This window comes from Centropristis striata, chromosome 17 (assembly GCF_030273125.1).
Source record: "Centropristis striata isolate RG_2023a ecotype Rhode Island chromosome 17, C.striata_1.0, whole genome shotgun sequence".
Taxonomy (NCBI): domain Eukaryota; kingdom Metazoa; phylum Chordata; class Actinopteri; order Perciformes; family Serranidae; genus Centropristis; species Centropristis striata.
This window is the reverse complement of record NC_081533.1, coordinates 36,204,518-36,227,124: the sequence shown is the minus strand read 5'-3', so window position 1 is coordinate 36,227,124 and position 22,607 is coordinate 36,204,518. Positions and strand designations below refer to the sequence as shown.

Below are 22,607 nucleotides of genomic sequence, written 5' to 3'. Positions count from 1 at the left end.
TATCTTAACTGAGTTAGAATGAAACAGGACAAAATATTTTCAATTGAACAATTTAGGTTCCCGTTAAATATTTCTAGCATCAATTACACTAAATAAGAGCAAGAGATGAAAATGAGCGCTCATCTATGTGTGTAATACATCAGATTTTTTTCCAAACTTTTTATAGATTTTCCTCATTTTGAACATAAAACATATCAGACACATTTACAAGTACACATTTACATAAAAAGGTTGTTTAAGTTGTATTACCTCTTGGGGCCTAAATGCAATTTCATTTCATAAACATGAAAATGAAAATGATTTAAAAAATAAATAGTCCAAGACTCCATAGAGTTAACCGTTTATTGGGTGAAAAACCATATTTGGTAACTTCAGCAGATATCCAAAATAAAAAATAAAAATATTTCGAGAAAAAAGTTGAAAATTTACTAGATTAAAGTGGCAAATCTACAAGAAAAAAGTTGCAGATTTAAGAGATTTAAAGTGGTGAATCTGCGTGAAAAAAAGTCACAGATTTACGAGAAAAAAGCTCAGATTCACCACTTTAAATCTCATAAATCTGCACATTTTTTCTGGTAGATCTGCCACTTTAATCTAGTAAATTTATTTCTCTAGATATCCCCCTCCCCCGGTCCGTATGCTTTTTTTTATTCTGGCAGTCTGTAATAATAATAATATCTCCAATATTCTCTAGGGTTGAGATCTGGAACAAGTATTTTAATGAGTGTCCTGTTGAGGGTTAACAGGGTGACGAAATAAGAGCTAGATTTAAAATGCGTGTTAATTGGTGTTTTATTTTGAAAGGCCCGGCCGGATGCGGCTCCTCTCTATATGACTCGTGCCAACTAATCCAAGTGTTAGTGTTGAGACAAACACAACAGCAGGTCGCGACGTCCCTGTCAGCTCCAGGACTACAGCAGAGACCAGGACCAGCTGAGACCAGGACCAGCTGAGACCAGGACCAGGACCAGGGCGGACCTTTACCTTATTATTATCAGTCTTTATTCAGTTATTGTGGGTTTCTCCGCTCAGAGACCAGAAGCGGCTCTCCGGGAGCAGAATAAAGGATCTAACTGAAGTGGTCTCGAGCTCACCTGGACATGGCTTCCACCACCTGCACCAGGTTCACGGATGAGTACCAGCTGTACGAGGAGCTGGGGAAGTAAGCTGCTTCTTTATCATGTTTCCTAACAAAGTAAAAGTGATTCAGTGAAACCTCCGCCCACCTCTTCCTACCTGGTTTATCCAGGTAGCGCGTGCGGAAAGGACGTCACGCGAGCCTGTTTAAATCTTTCTTTAACTTTGTTACCAACGAAGAAACCAAAACACTCAGTTTTTAACCCTTTGATGCACAACACGGTCTAAAGTGACCCCACTAAGTTTTTATTATATTCTATATCTGCAATAAATTAATTTCATCATTCAGTGTTGCAGGTTTTCCTCAAAAATGACTTGGTTTTGATCATCATACATCCTGATGTTTTTGTTTTCATTTCTTACTTTTTGAATAAAAACCCTTTTTATGCACCAGGTCATTCTGACCCATGTTGGTCATTAGAAGGTGTTTATATGTCGTCACCAGTTTAAAACCTGACAAAGAAGACACAAATATTAACTATCCTAGTTTGTTAAATTGGTGTTTTTCCAATGGAAATTATTATTTGGTGGCTCTAATGAGTCTCAAATGTTAAAATATGTGATTTTCTAATGTAATCTGGTGGTTCTAACAACTCTTTTAAAGCTAAACCTTCAAAATAAGACAAACATAGTTACACATGTACTCAGATTTTTAATTCGGTGTATCACTAAACTTGATGTAATAATACAAAAACTATTTTTCTTCATAAAGTATGAAAGAAAAAAAGGATTTAATGATCTGTTGTAAAAAGACACAGCAGCATGAAATCACATGGCAGATGAATGAGGGTCATGTTTGACCATGTTGAGCATCAGAAGGTGTTTTATGTGCATCAAAGGGTTAAAGCAGCTTTCTATCTTCTATCTCCTGTTTATCTCTGTTTATCTCTCTTGTTTATCTCTACTACTCTACTCCAGAATCTGCTGGTTGACGCCCAGCAGCTCTCTACTCTCTGCTGGTTAACTCTCAGCTGAAGCCACCAGTTAAAAAGTTAATTAAAAAAGAAAGGACCACAGCTTTAGTGCGACGGGACACAGACTAATATAATTTATTGGGCGATATTAAAGTATGTGCCTCTGGCGACATGCCAGGCGAGTAGAAACAAGCAACATTGGTGGAATCCAGAGTAATTAGCTGAGCTGAGTCACTGAGTGGAGACTATAACAATACACTAGTATATACATGAGTTTCTCTGCTATTTGGACTGTTTGCTCAAGTTTCTGTTCTTGAGAAGGTGAAGGGTTGAAATAGTTTAATGGTCCTGTAGCTGCAGATTCAGATCCTTTACTGCTGAACCACTAAATGACTCTTCAGTAGCAGAAATTACAGCGATACTTGTATATATATTACAGTATATTTTCTTACAGAGTATTTTACAGTGCAGTAATGTGTTTTTCACAAAACAATAAAACTGTAAAGAATCCTGTTTTGGCTGATGTAAACATTAACGGTGTTTCATTGTGACTGAAACTGAATCAACCCATTTATCATTTTACCTCTTTTACTGTCATGGTTTAACAGTTTTCACTGTAAAACCTACAGACATGTTTCCAGAGTAGTTGAGTCTGTGAACTTAGTTCATTCACACTCCAGCCCTGTTGTGTTATGTCATGTCATGTTATGTTATGTCATGTTATGTCATGTTATGTTATGTTATGTTATGTTATGTTATGAGTGTTTCCACAGCCGACACGCTGCATGTGTTTCCTCAGATAGAGGTGTGGCTCTCCTTTTGGACCTTCAGGTTCCATCATGGAGGAACAAAATCTATCCCAACATTAATCATTTATCACATTGACTTGATAGCAACTATTCCATCTAGTAGCTGGTTGATTCACTCTGATCTCTGGACAGTTAGTGGAACACATGGAGTGTCTTGTAATGAAACCTTAGACATTCAGATTGTTGCACATTTTAGAATGAGCACACTGGGGAAAAATACTCCAAAAGATATTTACTGGATTATTTTATATGTTTTTTTTTACAATATATGTGCAAATGCCATAAAGAAGTTAATTATTTTTATTACAAATATTAACCATAGAATAAAAGTTGAAATCTATAAACTAATATATTGGGACATTATAGAGTTATTCAATTGCTTAATAGTCTCAAATGTTAAATTACAGTGAATTCTGTGTAAAAATACAAAGAATGCTCATCATCTTGCTGAATGTAAAAACTAAGGCAACTATTTTTTTACAGTAAAACTTGAAATTTAATCATTAGTTGTTGTTGTTGTTGTTACTTTTAAGGAGATGAGGTGGGAAACTAGTTTCTATGCAGGAAACCTGTAACTGCGACTCGTATTGAATCTCTGCTGTGATTTGTAGTTTTTCTGACGGGACAAAAATTAGTTTTCCCGGCGAGAAAACGCTGTTTTTGAATAACCTTAACTTTAATTATGTAAAATGTAAAAACGGATTGTAAAAATAAACGATAAAAGTCTGGCAGCAAATGTTGCCAGATACCTGAAAAAAACCCTGAAGTTCTTCTACAGATATGTCAGTTTTAAATACAGATATTTATGTATGTTACCTGTAAAATAACTCCCAGTGGTTTGCTGTTATTTGCTGCCAGACTGTTTTTTATTTGTATTTTTATTTTTTACGATGGTGAGCAGAATTGGTGATTCTACAGAAGAACAGAGGTTCAACCTGACAACTTTTCACTGAATGTTTCTTTGTCAAAGAAATTAAAAACAAAATAATGTGGGTGAATCCTGACAGCAATATGTTTTGGTAGTTGATCTGAAAATGTAATGGAAACTTATAATGACTGAGTGAACTGTTAAAAGCTTAAATAAAGTATGTAGATACAATTATGCAGGAGTTGTTGAATTTCTAATTGAAGTAAATTAAAGAAAGAAATCTGTAAAAGCTTTTACTTTGATCCATTTACTATCACCGCTCTTCTTAACTGGTTGGTGAACTGAAATGAAATGACATTAATTAGGGCTGGGCCATATGGCCCTAAAAGAATATCACAATATTGGTAAAGTTGCACCACATTTATTACGGTAAAGTTCTGGCAACCACAGCCGCCAGTTTTTTAGCATTAAAAACAACAGTTTTTTTACAAAAATTATAGCAGCAACATACTTGAAAAGCTAAAAAAATCGTGGACAAACTGAAAGACTAGCAGAAGATAACAGACAGATAAACAAATGATCAGGAGGACAAAAAGGCGTCAATACTGAGACAGGCAAACAGAGAAAGACGGACAAGGACAGAAAGATTAGACAGACAGACAGGCAGACAGGCAGACAGACAGACAGACAGACAGACACACAGACAGACACACAGACAGACAGACAGACAGACAGACAGACAGGCAGACAGGCAGACACAGACAGGCAGACAGACAGACCTTCTTCATTCAGATACCTAGAACAAAGAAGAATATATTGCTATGCTGCCAGTTTCACAAAAAGCATATTTATATCCAAGTATTTCTGGATGATTCTCTAGAGCGGTGCAGTATGATTTTATTTTAAACGTAAAATCTAATATTGCCATAAAGCAGCCCTACTTTATTGATTATGTAACATTGTCCACACTGGCTGAAAGCCTCCTACGCAGACCTTTGAGGATAGATTAGTGAGCCACAGGAACGAGATCTTACACCAGGAAGTGAGTTTGTCCTCTCAAACTCAGTGAGGATTTCCAATGAGTTTTTGGTTGGATTCCTGAAATAACGTCTGTAGTTAACACAAGCTGAAGAGATCATCATAGTGGTGTTCGTTTGTCAAAAATTTACCCTGCTGAAAAAGAGGGTCAGCTTTAGAAAGAGCTTATTTTCTGCAATGATCCCAAATCAAAGGCAAAAACTCCATAGGCTAATCACCAATAGAGCCCATAGAGATGCTAGCTTCTGGTTTGGCCGACAAAAATACGTCATCTGGTTTGCTCTCTGTTGTGCCGTCATCTAACAGACACTGACTGTAGATGGACTGACCAAGGCTGTCGCTCTGAGATCAGAGCAGGCGGCAACCTCCCGCTCTGAGCAGGGAAACGGATGAGGAAGAGCCTCAATCTGTGAATCCTTTCAGAAGTCCTCCTGGGGTCGACATGGTCCAGTCCCATCTATCTCAATACACAATGACACGTCTTCTCACTTGATCTATTACCTCTGAGAAAATGGCAAGATTATGGTTTCAATTGCTAGTTTCAAGTCTTCTTTCTCACCCGTTGGTTTGTGGCCCGTTGGAAGCATCAGTTCAGCGTTCCACTGGTCTCCATCTTGTTTGTGATACAGGAAGCAGACCATATCTGGACTGTGGAGGAGGAGAGGGATCTGATCACTGACTACAGCCTCTCTACACCTCAACCTGACTGAGAGAAGCTGCTGATAATTACTGTTAGCATTAGCTGGAGCATTAACTGGGATGTTAGTTTTGGCTAGCAACAAACAAAAACTAAACTTATGTTACTGACCTCAGAAAACTGAGCAGCGACTCCTTGGAGTGTCTGTTAGTCCAACCAAACACTGAACAAGACATTTTTACTGAACAAAACGTTGTTCGTTGCCGTGGATACGCATTGTTCTGCTTCTCTCCTGGTGATGGCTCACCTTGTCAGTGACCTGTCAATCAAAGGTAGCCCCGCCCCAAATCATGCAATCCTTCATCTTCTATTTTCTTCTAAATGGGGCCATTATTAGAACTATTGACATCAAATTGACTAATAAATGAAGTGAGAAGTTTTCTCATTTTGCATTGAAATGAATGAACAGAATGTTTCTGCAGCCAAACTTAGCGCCCCCTGCAGGAATCTTCGGTAGAATGCAGCTTAAGGCACTTCCTGGTTTGCCTCCTGCTCAGACCAGGAGGTTGCCGCCTGTGTTAAATGTATAAATAATGGCCCAATTTTGAAGAAAACTGATGATAAAGCAGGGTGTGATTTGGGGCGTGGCTAGCTTGTGCTAACAGGTCGCTGAGTCATCGGTTCTCAGGTCCACCCATAAATCCCCCCCACCCCCCCCGCCCCCAGTCCAAATATGCTTTGTCTACATTACAAGTGCTTAACATGATTAAAACAAACAGTTAGCTGCTGAATTCACAAGTCAGTGTTCTTCCTTCTGTTGAGTGTTAATTCTGTTGAACATCTTATATCTTATATCTTATATATTGAACACGTAGTGACTGATCTAACTGTTCTAGGGGGGCTTTCTCCGTGGTGAGGCGCTGCATGAAGATCTCCACAGGACAGGAGTACGCTGCCAAAATAATCAACACCAAGAAGTTGTCAGCCAGGGGTGAGTACCTGCCCTGTGATGTTACACATGTTGCATCAGATCAGCCTTTTTCACATTGTCACCCCACAAACAAACATATTTTTTCTTTCCTTGCTGAACATGTTTGCTCACGCTACCACCGTTTCTCTGTAGCCGCCATGCTAACCACATCTGGCTGCTACAGTTTAAAATCTACTTTCACTTTCACGCTTTCCAATGCGTTCTCTTTTTGTAACTCCACTTTTCAAAGTGACACCAACAGTGTGACTCATCCTGTGATATCAACCGCAGCATGTGATTTCTGCTGAGCTGTGTTTGACTCAGTGCTGTCTTTTACGTGAAAGTACAAGCCAGTGAAGGCAACGTGTTGACTCAATTGAAACTCTTCTTTTTCTCAACTTTCCCCACCTTTAAAAAATAAATAAAATAATAATAATAATAATAATAGAGCCTATGTCCAGGAAGCAAAGGTATATGCGTCAGTGACAAATAAGGGTTGGCAAGATGTCAAATGGTGTAACCGCAAAAGAATGATAAATATTAAATACTTTATCCACCTACAGTGGATTTAAGTGGACTTATACATGTATACCTTTTTTAGTATTTCTACATTAACACATTTCGTCAATATTGAGCAGAACATATTCTAAAACAAAAATGTTTCTAAAGTTTTGACAAATTAAGTAAAATTTGTTATATACCATAATGTTGCAAAGTAAATGTGGATTGTATTTTTTTTCTAATTTTAGTTCACATTTATTTTCCTGTATATAATCACATTTTATGGGGGAAAAGTACCTGGATTAGATCAAGTCATTGAAACATAGATTCCTTAAGTTTGTTCTTGTTACTTCATCATTATCTGTTCAGCCTGGCCGAGGCCTCAAGTCCCCAGTATGCTGATGGATGGGCGCGCCACACACTAATACACACTAAAGGAGATAGGCTTGAACAGACACACAGTGATGGTGAACCAGATGGAGCTTCTCATAGAGGAAGCGGTGGGTCCGTGGGGGGGAGGGGCTCACAGCTGCATGAAGAAAAGCATAATGGGGGAGTACATATGTTATTTTTAAAAAAAGACAATTTAAAGTATGAAAAGAAGGACAAAATACATTTCTCCCCTTCTCAAGGAGCTTGTAGTTCCAGGGGTAAGAGGAGAACATGAGTGTTGAGGAGGAGCAGGAGGAGCAGGAGGAGCAGGAGGAGAGGAGGAGCAGGAGGAGAGGAGGAGCAGGAGGAGCAGGAGGAGCAGGAGGCCAGATGTTTATAGTAGGAGTCTATGATTGATTTCATGCTTGGGTTGCTTCGGCTGAGTCTCTCTCACCTGAAGGGGAAATGAGAGTTTGTGTGTGAGAGGGAGAGGTGTTTGTACACAGACACACTACATCTGATCCAGTGTTAAGACAATTTTTTGCAATCCACTTTTAGACCGTGGTTATTTTTAACTGTATAACTGGGTGAGGCGTTCGTATCATTGGGCGTCTGGATTTTAATCAGAGAAAAAGAAGCTGTGCAGATGTGAGCAGCAGCTCAGTTTGTCCTTCGTCCTCCAGACAGCTGCAGAAAAACACTATCAACTGTTTTCACTGTTTGTTTTTTACTGTTTTTAATCCGTTAAGGGAAGACGAGAACCTCTGGATAATTCCTAGTGACCCTGAAGGCATCATAGCTTGGAGAAGCTGACTCTAATAACAGTTAGTAGTGGTGAAACATTAGGAGAAGCTGAGTCTAATAACAGTTAGTAGTGGTGAAACATTAGGAGAAGCTGAGTCTAATAACAGCCAGTAGTGGTGAAACATTAGGAGAAGCTGACTCTAATAACAGCCAGTAGTGGTGAAACATTAGGAGAAGCTGACTCTAATAACAGCCAGTAGTGGTGAAACATTAGGAGAAGCCGAGTTTAATAACAGCCAGTAGTGGTGAAACATTAGGAGAAGCTGAGTCTAATAACAGCCAGTAGTGGTGAAACATTAGGAGAAGCTGACTCTAATAACAGCCAGTAGTGGTGAAACATTAGGAGAAGCTGACTCTAATAACAGCCAGTAGTGGTGAAACATTAGGAGAAGCTGAGTCTAATAACAGCCAGTAGTGGTGAAACATTAGGAGAAGCTGAGTCTAATAACAGCCAGTAGTGGTGAAACATTAGGAGAAGCTGACTGTAATAACAGCCAGTAGTGGTGAAACATTAGGAGAAGCTGAGTCTAATAACAGCCAGTAGTGGTGAAACATTAGGAGAAGCTGACTCTAATAACAGCCAGTAGTGGTGAAACATTAGGAGAAGCTGACTGTAATAACAGCCAGTAGTGGTGAAACATTAGGAGAAGCTGAGTCTAATAACAGCCAGTAGTGGTGAAACATTAGGAGAAGCTCACTGTAATAACAGCCAGTAGTGGTGAAACATTAGGAGAAGCTGACTGTAATAACAGCCAGTAGTGGTGAAACATTAGGAGAAGCTGAGTCTAATAACAGCCAGTAGTGGTGAAACATTAGGAGAAGCTGAGTCTAATAACAGCCAGTAGTGGTGAAACATTAGGAGAAGCTGACTGTAATAACAGCCAGTAGTGGTGAAACATTAGGAGAAGCTGAGTCTAATAACAGCCAGTAGTGGTGAAACATTAGGAGAAGCTGAGTCTAATAACAGCCAGTAGTGGTGAAACATTAGGAGAAGCTGAGTCTAATAACAGCCAGTAGTGGTGAAACATTAGGAGAAGCTGAGTCTAATAACAGCCAGTAGTGGTGAAACATTAGGAGAAGCTGACTCTAATAACAGCCAGTAGTGGTGAAACATTAGGAGAAGCTGACTCTAATAACAGCCAGTAGTGGTGAAACATTAGGAGAAGCTGACTGTAATAACAGCCAGTAGTGGTGAAACATTAGGAGAGCTGACTCTAATAACAGCCAGTAGTGGTGAAACATTAGGAGAAGCTGAGTCTAATAACAGCCAGTAGTGGTGAAACATTAGGAGAAGCTGAGTCTAATAACAGCCAGTAGTGGTGAAACATTAGGAGAAGCTGACTGTAATAACAGCCAGTAGTGGTGAAACATTAGGAGAAGCTGACTCTAATAACAGTTAGTAGTGGTGAAACATTAGGAGAAGCTGACTCTAATAACAGCCAGTAGTGGTGAAACATTAGGAGAAGCTGACTCTAATAACAGTTAGTAGTGGTGAAACATTAGAAGAAGCTGAGTCTAATAACAGCCAGTAGTGGTGAAACATTAGGAGAAGCTGAGTCTAATAACAGCCAGTAGTGGTGAAACATTAGCTCCCACGCTGCTTCATGACTCCCCAAACTCTGTCTTCTGTCACCAGACATGTGTCCATTAAAGTCGAAGCGAATTTGAAGCAAAATTTTGAAATGCTGCATTAAAGAAAATGCAACATTTCAAAATTGTACTTCTAACTACTGCTACTTCTCCTCCGTTGACCAGTTTAGAATGAATAAACAAAGCTACATAAACATGCTTTGGTCAGAAGATGGCCGTGTAATGTATTATTGTATTATTGTATTGTCATTAAACAATAGAAGAAGTAGAGATTGCACGATAAATATATAATATAAATATATTTATTTCGGAAAAAGTAGTTTCCACTACAAAAAATATGTGGTCAAATGCGTTCTAGCCCACCTCAGCAAGTGGCCTTGATTTGTCCACCAAGATTGGTAAATTTTCCATCAAAAGTCCCTTCAATGTCTGATAGTAATGAGGACGCTACCAAACCAGCAGGCAGAGTGTGTTTAGTGAAAACATTGTTCTGTGGGTGATACAGTGACGATGGATAAGTTCCTCATACAACCCGTTTAAACATTTCTGGACAATCCCTGCAACTCAAAAAAAATGACACATTGCAGCCTGAAATCTTGAAACCCCACAAAACTCTTATTGACAGTGGTTTGATATGGCAGCAGTGGTGATGAGAAGATGGTGAAGAGACTGAAGGAGCGTTGTACCCAGACAGAGCAGAGTACTGTTAGTCAGGCCAGAACGAAGGTCACGTTTAATGAGGGGAAACCCCGAGACTGTCTGCCAAGCTGCTGCTGCTGCTGTGTGATGAGAAATCCTAAACAGGAAGCTCCATCTCACTGGATAGGAACATGAAGCTGTAAACCTTGGCTTCACACCAAAGGCAGAGCTTTCCAAGGAATATCGACGGTAATGGAACAGCTGAACTTCAGGAAGACTTTTTGACAGAATTTATCTTGAAAAGCTCTGCTTTTGCAAAGTACGTTGTAGACATCCAGGGGTCTCCACGGGTCGTTAAAGTTGTAATAAGAACAGAAAACAAGTCTTTACCGTCACACTGCACCTTTATTTCATGCAGGAGGAGCTCAAACACCATTTATATGTTAGACTTGAAGGTAAAAAAAAAAGAAAAACAACGTAAAGATGGTTACGGAGGAGTTCTGTCCAGCCCGGGAAAAAGTACAGTCAGCCTCAACTACGACCTTACGTTACCATGGTAACCAAAATAAACAAAAGTCATTTAAAGTGACAGTACTCAGAAGGCGATCATTACAACGTACAGTCACAATCACATCCTTTTATAAGCATCCCTCTCCTTTAGTTAACCTGCTGAGTGAGAATATGCATTTGAATTTATCTGCATTTTCACATGTGTACTTCCCATGACAGTATAACGTGAGACACACACACACACACACACACACACACACACACACACCCCAGGGGAATGAGGAAGTGGGCCATTGATCTGTAGATAGGACACCGCTTGGATTGAGAGCAGCGATGTGTGACTCCTTAAGGTGCAGCCTCCACTTTGATTGGATCCTGAGTGTAAAGCGTGTCAAAATGGGACCAGAATTAGAATCTTTGAAATACAATGATACCAACCGTAGATACGACCCTGTTCAAACTTTAGTGCATCTTGGGCGATCACAAGTGGACAGATGAGACCCGTCACTGTTATCGGTGTGTATCATCTCCAGGGTTTCCCCAAGCGTCTGCTAAATGACATGTAATGTAATGTTTCCAGCTGACCACTTGTGTTGTAACACATTTTGTAACTAACTACGCCACTTACACTAGAAGGTAAAATGGCCCCATGTACATTTATCAGGCCTTCCAGATTTTGTCAAAGCAAACCTGCAGAAAAATAATACAAATGATAACTTGATTTAGTAATTCATGTATTTATTGAATTGTTAATATTTACTGAACTATTACCATTTTATATTTAGGGCAGTGTTGGGAAAGTTCACTTTCTACATGGACTAATTCAGTTCATAATTCAAAATAATAATTTTTTCACAGCTCCAAAAATTAAACTAGATCTGTTCTTTTTGCCATTATGTTGCAAGCTATTTTTTATTGCCACAGCCCAGATAGAACCACAGACAGTTTCAGCATTAAACTAATTAAATAATTGCTATGTGTCAGATTTCATCTTCATATCCAATTTTGAGTCCAAGCAGGATCCACATTAGCATTGAAGCAGCAGCCTTCCCCATTGTTGCTTTAACACCATTTGTCCATTCACTAGTAGCAGCTGCAGCTTTCACCCCACACTATATTCTCTAAAACATGAGGAAAAACTTGGCAGTAGTCCTGGTGCTATCATAATTTTCCATATCAGTAGATACTAGGAATCCTGGAAACATTTAGCAGGCAGGTTGAACAAACAAGTTACAAACCCTCAAGATCTACTAACACAAACTGAGGAAGGAAGTTAAGGTTGAACTTGAAAGTGCAACATATTCAAAGTGCAAAACATTTCAACATTATTGAGTCACTTGTAAATTGTTTGTCTTGGCTTCAGTTCAATGTGCCGGTTCAGGTTTGCTGAGGACGTGACTGAAGTGCAGATTTTATTTTTGAAAGCCGGTGGGAAAACAGTTTGCACAGAAATGTCAGATTGTTCCTCACCGACCGTCATAAAACTCTTAAATGATCATATGACGCCTCCATTCTGATCAGCTGCTGATGTTGTGCAGTTAGCGACGGCGGCCACAGTTGCGTCTCCGTGTTTAACCCGTTGTGTATTTGATCACGGTCATACTGTTGCTAAGTGATTACCAAACGTCACCTCCAGGGTCTCATTAATCCCTCTGCGGGATTTTATTTTTTTATTTATCTTATTTTAACTTTCATAAATTTTTAAAAATTAAAGAAGAAGTTTACTAAAAGCTCATGCTTACATCATGCATGTAAAGAATTATAATAAAACATTTCAAAATGCATGTGCAACTCCGTTAAATAAAAATCTGTTGGTCCAGTCATATATGATATATATACACACAATATATATATTGTGTCATTGTAGTTTTCTTAAAATCTCGTCTCGTTCTCGTGAACCCAACATCGTGTCTCGCCCCTAGTGTGCCTTTATGTTCTAATGTAGTTCCCACTGACTGTTTTAAATCTCGTTTAATGAAGGATCTTCTACATGGACATATCACACACATTTTGCTGTATATGGGTAACTTCTTTCCCACATGCTACAGACAATAGTTCCTGTTGTCTGTAGCTTCATTCTGTCTGACTGACACACAGAGACAGAGTGTTGACAGTGTTCGGTAGCTGGTGGGCTCAGCTGACGAGTTAATTGCAGGTATTATCAGTGGATTATTTATTTAATTTTGTCGAACAGTAAAATATAGCAGAGACAGTAAATCCAGCTCCCTGGGTTTGTCTGCTCCCATTTTCTTTGTGAAACTTTAGTAGCTTTCTTCTATTTGGAACACTTCTTATGTAATCCATCAAGTAGAACTCATTTGATTAAAATTCTACCCTCAAGCAATGGTTCACCTCTTCCTGATATTTCGTTAAGATAAGAATTAGTTTTCCTTCATTGGGTGAAATATAGTGTGAAAATGGAGTGTCCCTCCTAGGGCTGGGCGATATAAAAGATATATATCTATCTTTTTAAATGTGATATGGAATTAGACCATATCACATCCATAAAGTTAAAAAAATGTATTTCGTTATATATAAATGCTGCCCTTACTAGGGTTTGTCATTTGTAATGTTCGTTATTAATTTCTCATATAAATATATTTATTTCAGAAAAAGATTGGCTTATTTTATTTCATAGGCTATTTTATTTAAGATATTTTTATTTAATGTCATTTTATGGAGCCTGTTATACAGTATTTATGTTCACTGAAATTAGCTGTTTCAATAAAAATACTTGTGACATGTGATATTTGACTTTGACTGAACATTTGCTCTCACTTTGTAATAAAAATATCAGGATATGACTATTGGTCCATATCGCCCAGCCCTAGTCCCTCCAGACAATTACTAGTGAAAAGAACAAGATTACATGTACGCATGTTGTTTCTGACTCCACTGAGAGCATCCCTCTCTCTATAACTTGGTTAGCTAGCTAACTTGGCTAGCAACCTAAATGCATGGAGCTAGGCATCTAGTGTTACTGTGATACTGGACTGAAAGTCTATTTTACACAGTTGGGGGGCGTAGTTTACACGAGAAAAAAACATGTGGTCAAATTGGTTCTAGCCCATCTCAGCAAGTGGTTTGAGTGTCTTGGATCCTGTTTATACTTTTTTTTTTAGCACTGATCCGATTGCCCAAGACGCATTGTAAAGACAAGTGTAAACGGGGTATATGACATTGTTTATTTATGTTATTTACCAAATTTATGTGCACTCATTTCAGTTCAGCCCAGTGTCTTCTGCGTATGCTGTAATCTATGGTGCCGCCAGCCTCAGCCTGTTGGTCTTGGAGGGGAAATCCCTCACTAGCATGTTACTTGATATGTTTTATGTCAAATACTTATATTTGCTCAATATATATATCGATATTGCTCAACAGGGATGCCATGGCCTGGTTAATAAATTCACTACATAAACTCATTACATATTGTATTGGACATCAAAGTATATTTGTCAGTAACACAAATACTTGCCAATTTAAAAAAAACAAAAACAGCAAGCCTGGGAGTAAAAATGTGCACATTCTCTCTAGATGACCTAAATCAGCCACACCTAATAGCATCGTGTGTTAACTAAAGAGTTTATTCCTGAGGCGTATACATTTTTAAATGGTAGTGCAGCTTATTTAATCTGCTAAAAACTCAAGGAGGTTCAATCACAGTGGAGGAAGGCTGGGACAAATACCACAAAGACAAATACTACATCAAGCATCACGCCACCACTTCTGCTGATATTCCAGCTCATAGCCAGGATGGGCCTGACAAGTTCAGGGTTTGTGATGGAGCAGCCAGCAGGGAGTTGGGACTGAGGTGGATGGATGATTTCTATTAAGATGAGAATAATAGACTTGTTCTCAGGGGTGTTAACAAAGTAATGATTTGGCAAAGTTTGGTGTTGGAGGAATAGATTGTCATGTGCAGCCGAAACCAATTCATCAGCCCATTATGTAATTCTGCCCTTAATTAAGCTTATCAGATTCAATTTGTAATGACTGGTCCACTGCTGCTTACATGGGAGTAGACCAAATATTAGAAATAGGCTGACACTGTAAACCACAAACCACAGCCTCTAAAGTGACAATTAAGTTTAAAACAAATCTACAATAGACTCAACAACATCTGAAAATGATAATATGCTGAGCTGTTGTTGGCTTCCACCGCTCGGCTACGTGTCTCCTGAAAAAACACTCCCTGTTCAATGTGTTCTAGCCCTCACAGCTGGGCTTTGGCAAATCAGCACCTGGTGTTTGAATAAAGGAAAAATGCTTAATGGCCAACACCAACGATCATCTGACCAACGAGGATTTGGTTTGAGCTCCGAGACCAACAAGTTGACCAACTGGCCAGAAGTTGCTACCCTATTACTCTCAGGGCGTTTTCACACCTGAAGGTCTGAACCAAGGTCTGTGTTCTGTTCATTGTCTACATTTGGTCCTGTTGGTTTTGTTTCACGCTGCAAAAGGAATAAAGACTTTACAAGACAGTTCTACTGGACACGTCATCTTCCTGTGGACTTCCTGGTTCATTTTGTTTTAGTATCGCTGCGTTGTTAGGCCGGCCGCCATCTGACCTCAGAGTTACTTCCTGAACGTGTTTACACTAAATGAATCCAGCGAGCCACCTTTTACCTGTGGTAATACTTTTGCTGATCTTTAGCTACCAGCAGCAGCAGCTTAATGAGCAACGTGAGAGAGTGGTTGGTGCTCACTAGATGAGCCTCCTCATCATGAGAAACTGTATCACCGTCCACAGGAGAGGAGGAGAAAACGGCTCCAATCCTGACAGTTATGGTGAAGTAAAAAAAAAACTTCCTGTCATTGATACGAAGGTCCGAACTATAAAAAAAAAAGTTGTTTTCACACTCCAAGGGGTCTGGACCGAGACCTCTTTTGGTCGAACCAAACTTTGGTCCTTTGGTGCAGACCTTTCACACCTGGAATTTAGGTTTGGATCAAACTGAAAAGTCCTCAAGTCCGGACCAAACGAGATAGGTGTTAAAGCGCTCTAAGTGAACGTAAAGCACAAGCCAGATTTTCTTACTGACATCAATGTTTTTGGACAAGGTGTCATCGATCATTGGGGGTCATTGTTGAAGTTTGAAGTTAAACAGAAGTTCAGTATTACTGAGTATTACTGAACCTAAAGCCCTCTCTTCAATATTAGAGCCCTACTACTGAAACATTATCCAGATGTAGTGAACTGAAAGCCTGTCTTAACTGACAGCACAAGCTGGTATGAAGGGAAACTAGGGCAGTGGTTAAACACAGACGTAGTGATGCTTGGGCTCAGCGGAGTGGAAATGATCACTTGACAAACCCACCAGGCTATGGAAAAGCAAAGCTATGGTTCAGGAGCCAGCCATTCTGTCGTTTTGCTCCTGGAAAATACCCGAGGCCCCAGCCGCTCACCGTGAACTCTCCATTCCCATGGAAACAAAGCGATGGAGAGCTAAATATAGTCCGTGGGGTAATATAGGCGCTGGAGTATATTATAGTCTTTGTGCTGTTGTTATTATGCATGATGCTGTCACTGAATCACTCAGACACATTCTCTAAAGAAGGAACAATAATATCATTGACTGAATTATTTATCCAGTTTCATTTCACAGCCCTGTAAGTTCTCCCTAAGTCATGTTACACACACACACACACACACACACACACACACACACACACACACACACACACACACACACACACACACAAACTGCAGATTTACATGCCTGAGCCAAGTGCTTTTCATGTCGGCTGTAAGCCTGCAACCAGGATGATGATCTGACCCTCTGGTTTATATGGAGACTGGGTCAGTGGTACCTAAGTCTTTCCTGACACACACACACACACTCACTGAGTCTAAATAAAGTGCTCCATTAGAGCTCAGCACTGGGCGAGGTATGTGCAGCGGTTAGCTTAGCGGCTAATGTCAGCGCTCAGCACGCCGTTTACACAGCAGCCTGCTAACATCACACATGAAAGAAATGCTGTGTGTGTGTGTGTGTGTGTGTGTGTGTGTGTTAAAGTGAAAGAGAGACGCAACACGAAGCCTACAGTCTAAATGGTATTTGAGTTAGGGCTGGGCGATATATTTTTTAATGTGATATGCAATTGGCCTATTTTATTTCATAGGTTTTTTTAAATTTTATTTATAAGATATTAAAAAAAATAAAATTAAATAAATTTAAAATAAAATTCTGCCCTCAAATGGTTCACCTCTTCTTGATATTTCGTTAAGATAAGAATTAGTTTTCCTTCAGTGGGTGAAATATAGTGTGAGAGTGGAGTGTTCCTCCTAGGGCTGGGCGATATATAGATATAAAAGATATATCAAAGTATTTTTAGATGTGGTATGGAATTAGACCATATAGTTCAATTTCAATATATTTATTTCAGAAAAAGATTGGCCAACTTATTTAGGCTATTTTTATTTAAGATATTTTTTTATTTAAATGTGCACTTTATGGAGCTTTGATTTTAAAAAAGGTACTCCAGTATTTATTTACACTTAAACGGTTTCAATAAAACTACTTGTGACATGTCATATTTGACTTTGACTGAACATTTGCTCTCACTTTGTGATAAAATTATCAGGATATACATTGTAAATATATCAGGATATGACTCTTGGTCCATATCGCCCAGCCCTAATGTGAGTACGTCTGGTCATTGTATCCTCAGCTGATGCCTCAGGTTCTGCCTCAGGTTCTGCCTCAGCTCCTGCCTCAGGTTCTGCCTCAGGTTCTGCCTCAGGTTCCTCCTGACCTATAAGGCCTATGACTTGGTGACTGACTGCTGTTCATGCAGCCCTGTTGACACTAGAATAAGTGATGACTCAGAAGCTCGAGGATAATGTCCTCGTGTCTCTGTCACCGTTTAAATGGTCTGTTTCCTCTCACCATGATGTTGAGACCCTCCTCCCCAGTGTGTCCAACAGAAACCTTTATGGAATGGATTCTATTCTTTAAAAACCAGAATCACAGTTTTTGACAGGACTGTTCCTCAGGCAGATTCTTGTACATGACCTTGTGTTGGGACAATATTTAAGATTGAATAACTTTAACAAACTAATACTGTGTTTTTGTTTTGTTTTTCACAAGCATAAAACAGCTAACTGCTAAGCCTATTCTGCCTGTATGGTGTAACATAAATTGGAGTGCAACGATACTACATCTACCAATATCTACTTCTTTTTGACTCCCTAATATTGGTGTCTGGCCCTTTAATCACGGATCCCTCAGGTCGAGTATTTAACCCCCTGTTGTGGTGTCTGCTGAGACAAAAGGCTCTTTTTCTCTGCTACTTTGAACTGAATTTTGAGTCCATTTTATTTCTGTAGTGCAAGGGAAACACAGTGAGAAAGATTTGACAGTACTGCACTGACAGAAGTGTGTATATTTGTAATATTTCACAGCAGATTCCCTTTTCTTTTCACTGATGCACAGCTGCTTGCAGCAGGCTAAAAATATCTCATTAGAACGATGCGAGGGAGCATGAAAAACAGAAATCAGGCTGCCATGTTATAGAGCAACTGTCAGTGTCTGGAGTGCCTGCCTAATTTCCCCATCTACCAATTTGCAAGTGAAGGAACTTTTACACAAACTCTGTTCTCTGGGAGCTGGAGACAATCCCAGGTGACATTTTTCATTCCTGTCAATTTCTGACAGCTGGATGATGAGCAATTTTGTTGCGTAAACTGCTGAGAAACCCCGATTGTCAATACAAAGCCGTCCATCCTCTGAATGATCTAGGTCTGTAGTTTGTGCTTGTAAAGTTTCATTAAGCTGTCATTATCCTAGAGGTCACAGCAGCTCATTTTATACATTGAATATTTCTGCATACTGAGGTCCCTGAATAATGTTGGAATTGCAGAAATTGCTCAAATACAGTAGGCGAAAATAACACGTTTTAATGCATGAGAAAACCAGTGTGGTTTTTGCCTGAAACTGCATGTTATTAGTTATAGACTAAAGACTACACAGGACACTGGATGAAGACAATCATGTCTGGCTTCCTGTGTGAACCATTCTACCAACTGCATCAAAATTCTGCAGTAAACTGGTTGTAAAGGGGCAAGGTGTTTGTGCAAGAAGGCACAATGGAATTGCAAAGTTCTTTGTAGTTGTAAATGTAACAAATAATACAAGTAAAGCTAATACAATTCAATTAAATGTATGCATGTTATTCATTTTTCAGAATATGTGCACTGTATGTGACCTATATCAATACACGTCTGACTGCTTAGGAACTTTGAAATTCCGTAAATGCATGGTGAAAGTGAACATATCTATTGGATCAAATAATCATCTAGTTATATTCTCAATAGCTTTAAATGATTTCTTGACCCAGAAAATGTAGATTTTGACACCAAGATTGACCTTCTAAGTGGCTTGGAAGATATATTGGTTCTCATAGACTTTATATGGCTGCCGTCTCCGATCCGCAATCTTGATGAGGTGGCTCCTACCAAAAATTGAAACCTATGATGATAGAGAGCATGTGGAAAAATGTGGTGCTTTTGTCTGTTCCTATTCTTCTCAAATCTGGTCCTGAGCCGCCTGACTGTTAGTCAGGGATTTGAGTTTTTATTAAAACAGAGCTACCTGCCTGAAGATGTGTGATTAGTGGTAAAACAGCTGTATAAACGGCTGGAGAAACGCATTTCATTTTCTATAACTTCTTAAAAGTTCCTTTGTTGTCTGCAGCTGTTACAACTGTTACTGTTGTTACTGAAACTTAATTAACTCATTATCATTTTTCAGAAAAATCAGGAACTGCCGTGTTCAGCAGGAACATCGCTGATCATGTATAGAAACAAAACATTTTGATGCATCAAGATCATGTTATGATCTCATGGTAGCCCTCTGAATTATAACTGAGATGCCTAGAGATCACAGCCGTACACTTGGCACTCAGGTGCTAAGCCGATTTGTCTGCTATCAGCCACTCTATCAAAGCCCACAGGAGGCTCCTCATCAATACTGATAAGCTGCACTGTCTCTTCTCTGGAATAATGAGACTGGATGGATTTCTGTAGATTAGTGCTTCAGTCTGTCTGAAGTCAAGCTGTTCGATGAATCAACTCGAAGAACATAATTATAAAAGTTATTCTATAGATGTATGCACTGGCTGACTAAAGTAGTGGAGAGACCATGGTAGTGGTTGGGACGAGTCAGTGATCTTAGAAGTCGGAGGATTTTGTTCATGGTCATTGTGCAATATAAGCCGTGTTTCCTTTAGGGGGAAGAGTGGCCACCGGGAAAGTCTCAGGCCACGCCCCCTCTAATGTCTCAGGCCACGCCCTCTCTAAAGTCTCAGGCCACGCCCTCTCTAATGTCTCAGGCCACGCCCTCTCTAAAGTCTCAGGCCACGCCCTCTCTAAAGTCTCAGGCCACGCCCTCTCTAATGTCCGCTGCATGTCTCCATTACAAAAAGGCCCCCAGAGGGATTTAGAGACTCCAGAGGTGACGTATGGTTTTCAATCGTCGCGTAATCGATTAGTGACAGTTTCGACCGTGATCCGTGATCACATATGAGACGGATTAAACACGGGAGAGCCAACTGTGGCCGCCATTGCTAAGTGTGCACAACATCAGCAGCTGATCATAAACAAAGCAGCATGGCTAATTATGCTCCGCATCTCCGCTGATCATAAACATAGTGATCGTGAATTAAGAGTGTCTGGTGCTTGTTGTAAACAAACAGAGATCGCTAAGTGAACACCTCCTGCAGCAGCAGCACATACACACTGTACTGCTACAGAGCTAACTGTTAGCCTGTTAGCACATACACACTGTACTGCTACAGAGCTAACTGTTAGCCTGTTAGCACATACACACTGTACTGCTACAGAGCTAACTGTTAGCCTGTTAGCAATTTGCAGACTGGGCGCTAAGGGGTTAACATCCCCTCTGACTCCAGCTGCAGCTGGGAGAGACTGCTGCAGGAGGACTGTGCCGCTTTGACTCGTTCTTACTCTTCTTAACGAGCCGCCAGCCCCACTGCTCGTTAAGAAGAGCCACTGGCCCCCGCCGCTCGTTAAGAAGAGTAAGAAAGGGTCTCCAATAACACCAGAAAAAGTCGCTGGATTTGTCGCCGTTTCTTTGAAAAATAGTCGCTAAGGAGGTCTGAAAAGTTGCTAAATATAGCAACAATGTCGCTAAGTTGGCAACACTGCTTCGCCAGCTTTTACAAATGGTGCGTGTTGTCTAGTACTACGTCACACCCTGCTTAGGGTTCTATCCAATCAGCAAGCAGGCCGAAAAAAGTCCAGACAATCGACTGCTCCAGACGGCTCATATTCAAATTAGGGGCGTTTCAGCGAGTGAGACCCGCCTCATTCTGGGTATTAGTGGAAACAACCTTTATGTATATGCATTTGTGGTTCTATACTGCTTCATCAATATGCCTGTTGGTGTCATTGGTCATAGCTTTCAGTGGGTGAGCCTGAGGCCCCTCACAACTTGTCTTTCATCGGTGTCATCCACTCAGGTGCTGCCTCTTCCATTCTCTCTGAGACATGAGGATAAAATGGAGTATTCCCTCTGGGCTTTAGTCTAAATCCTCATTTAGCCAAGTAGGGCAGCCACTTGAGGGACAGGTTGCCTGCTTTAATTAGGGCTTCTTTGTCCGTGAGACAGAGACTGGGCGCTCCAGTCTAAAGACGGCAGCTTCCAGCGGTGCTCTCCGCCTTAATAAACCACTCTGCTGACTGTGAGAACACCAGGTCTGTCCCTGCTGAAGCATTCCCTCACTCTCCTCCCGTCCTTATCTCTGGCCTCTGCCGGCTCCTGTGAGTAGGAAGAGGCCACACATTGCATTTACTTTTGAACTTTGGATCTGTGTGTTCATCACTTGTTCTCTGTAGAGATTACGAGTGTGAATGTGCAAACCTGTGGAGATCTGGTCCCAGAACTCTTCACACACACCTTCCAAACACCTTCCTCACCTGTGTTTGCTGCTCCAGTCCACATTGTTTTGATACCTCTATAATAGAGATGTAACTCAACTCACAAATATGATTTCTGATACAAGGTTAACAATTCGATTGTCTTACAATTTGCACATGATTTTGAATGAGCTTACAGACAAATTATGACTGAAAAAGATTCCATTTATTATTTGTCAGACAAGAAACACAACATTTCTGAAGTAGGGTGTAAATGCAAGACAAAAATATGCAATGAATGCATATTCAAAATAAATACAAAAAAACAAATATAACAAAATAAATAAATACAAAATGTTTTTGTCTCATATCTTTACAAATTAAAGAGAATCCAACTTCGTTAAAAACAAAATGAACATTTTGATTTTCAAAACAAAACCCACATCAAAATAACTAAATGAATAATACAAATAAATACATCTCTTCAAATAAACAAAAGGGTATCACGATCCATTTTCAATCAGGTTAAGTCGTCACGCATTGTACAGATTGCATCCTTCCATCGCTCCTCTATACCTTTGTCACCTGTCTGCCTCTCCACTGACTGTTATAATGGCAGAAGTGGCAAAAAGAATAATGAAGTTCTGTGGCACAGAACTATAATCTCTATCAGATTTTGGATACACATGTAGTTCATTGTGTTTTCCTCCTTTCCTCTCCTCACATTGCTGCATTTCTTTTTCTTCATCTCTGTCATATTGTGTGTTTTAAGTATACATTTGAATTGGCAAATGGCAAATCTCGTTGTCCTCGTATTTCTTCCTCTGTGCAATGACAATAAAGGCTTCTGATATAAGCCCTTGTCATTCCGCCCCAGGATTTGGTTCTTAATCAATTCATTACAGTGTCTAAGAGTTAACAGCAGTAATGTTTGGC

At 39.8% G+C, this 22,607-nt stretch overlaps 1 protein-coding gene across 15 annotated transcripts in view; it reads left to right on the top strand.

Moving 5' to 3' along the window:
• The first annotated feature begins 935 nt into the window (after positions 1–935).
• LOC131989923 (calcium/calmodulin-dependent protein kinase type II delta chain) overlaps positions 936–22,607 on the top strand; it is a 102,785-nt gene continuing 81,113 nt past the window's right edge. For 7 of the 15 annotated variants that reach the window (XM_059355293.1, XM_059355286.1, XM_059355287.1 and 4 more), the window contains exons 1-2: positions 937–1,162; positions 6,300–6,394. In XM_059355293.1, coding sequence (XP_059211276.1) covers positions 1,101–1,162; positions 6,300–6,394 — 157 coding nt within the window. In that variant the 5' untranslated portion in view covers positions 937–1,100. Of the gene's footprint in view, positions 1,163–6,299; positions 6,395–22,607 lie in introns of all 15 variants that reach the window. The other 8 variants (XM_059355294.1, XM_059355298.1, XM_059355299.1 and 5 more) reach the window with 2 other exon arrangements.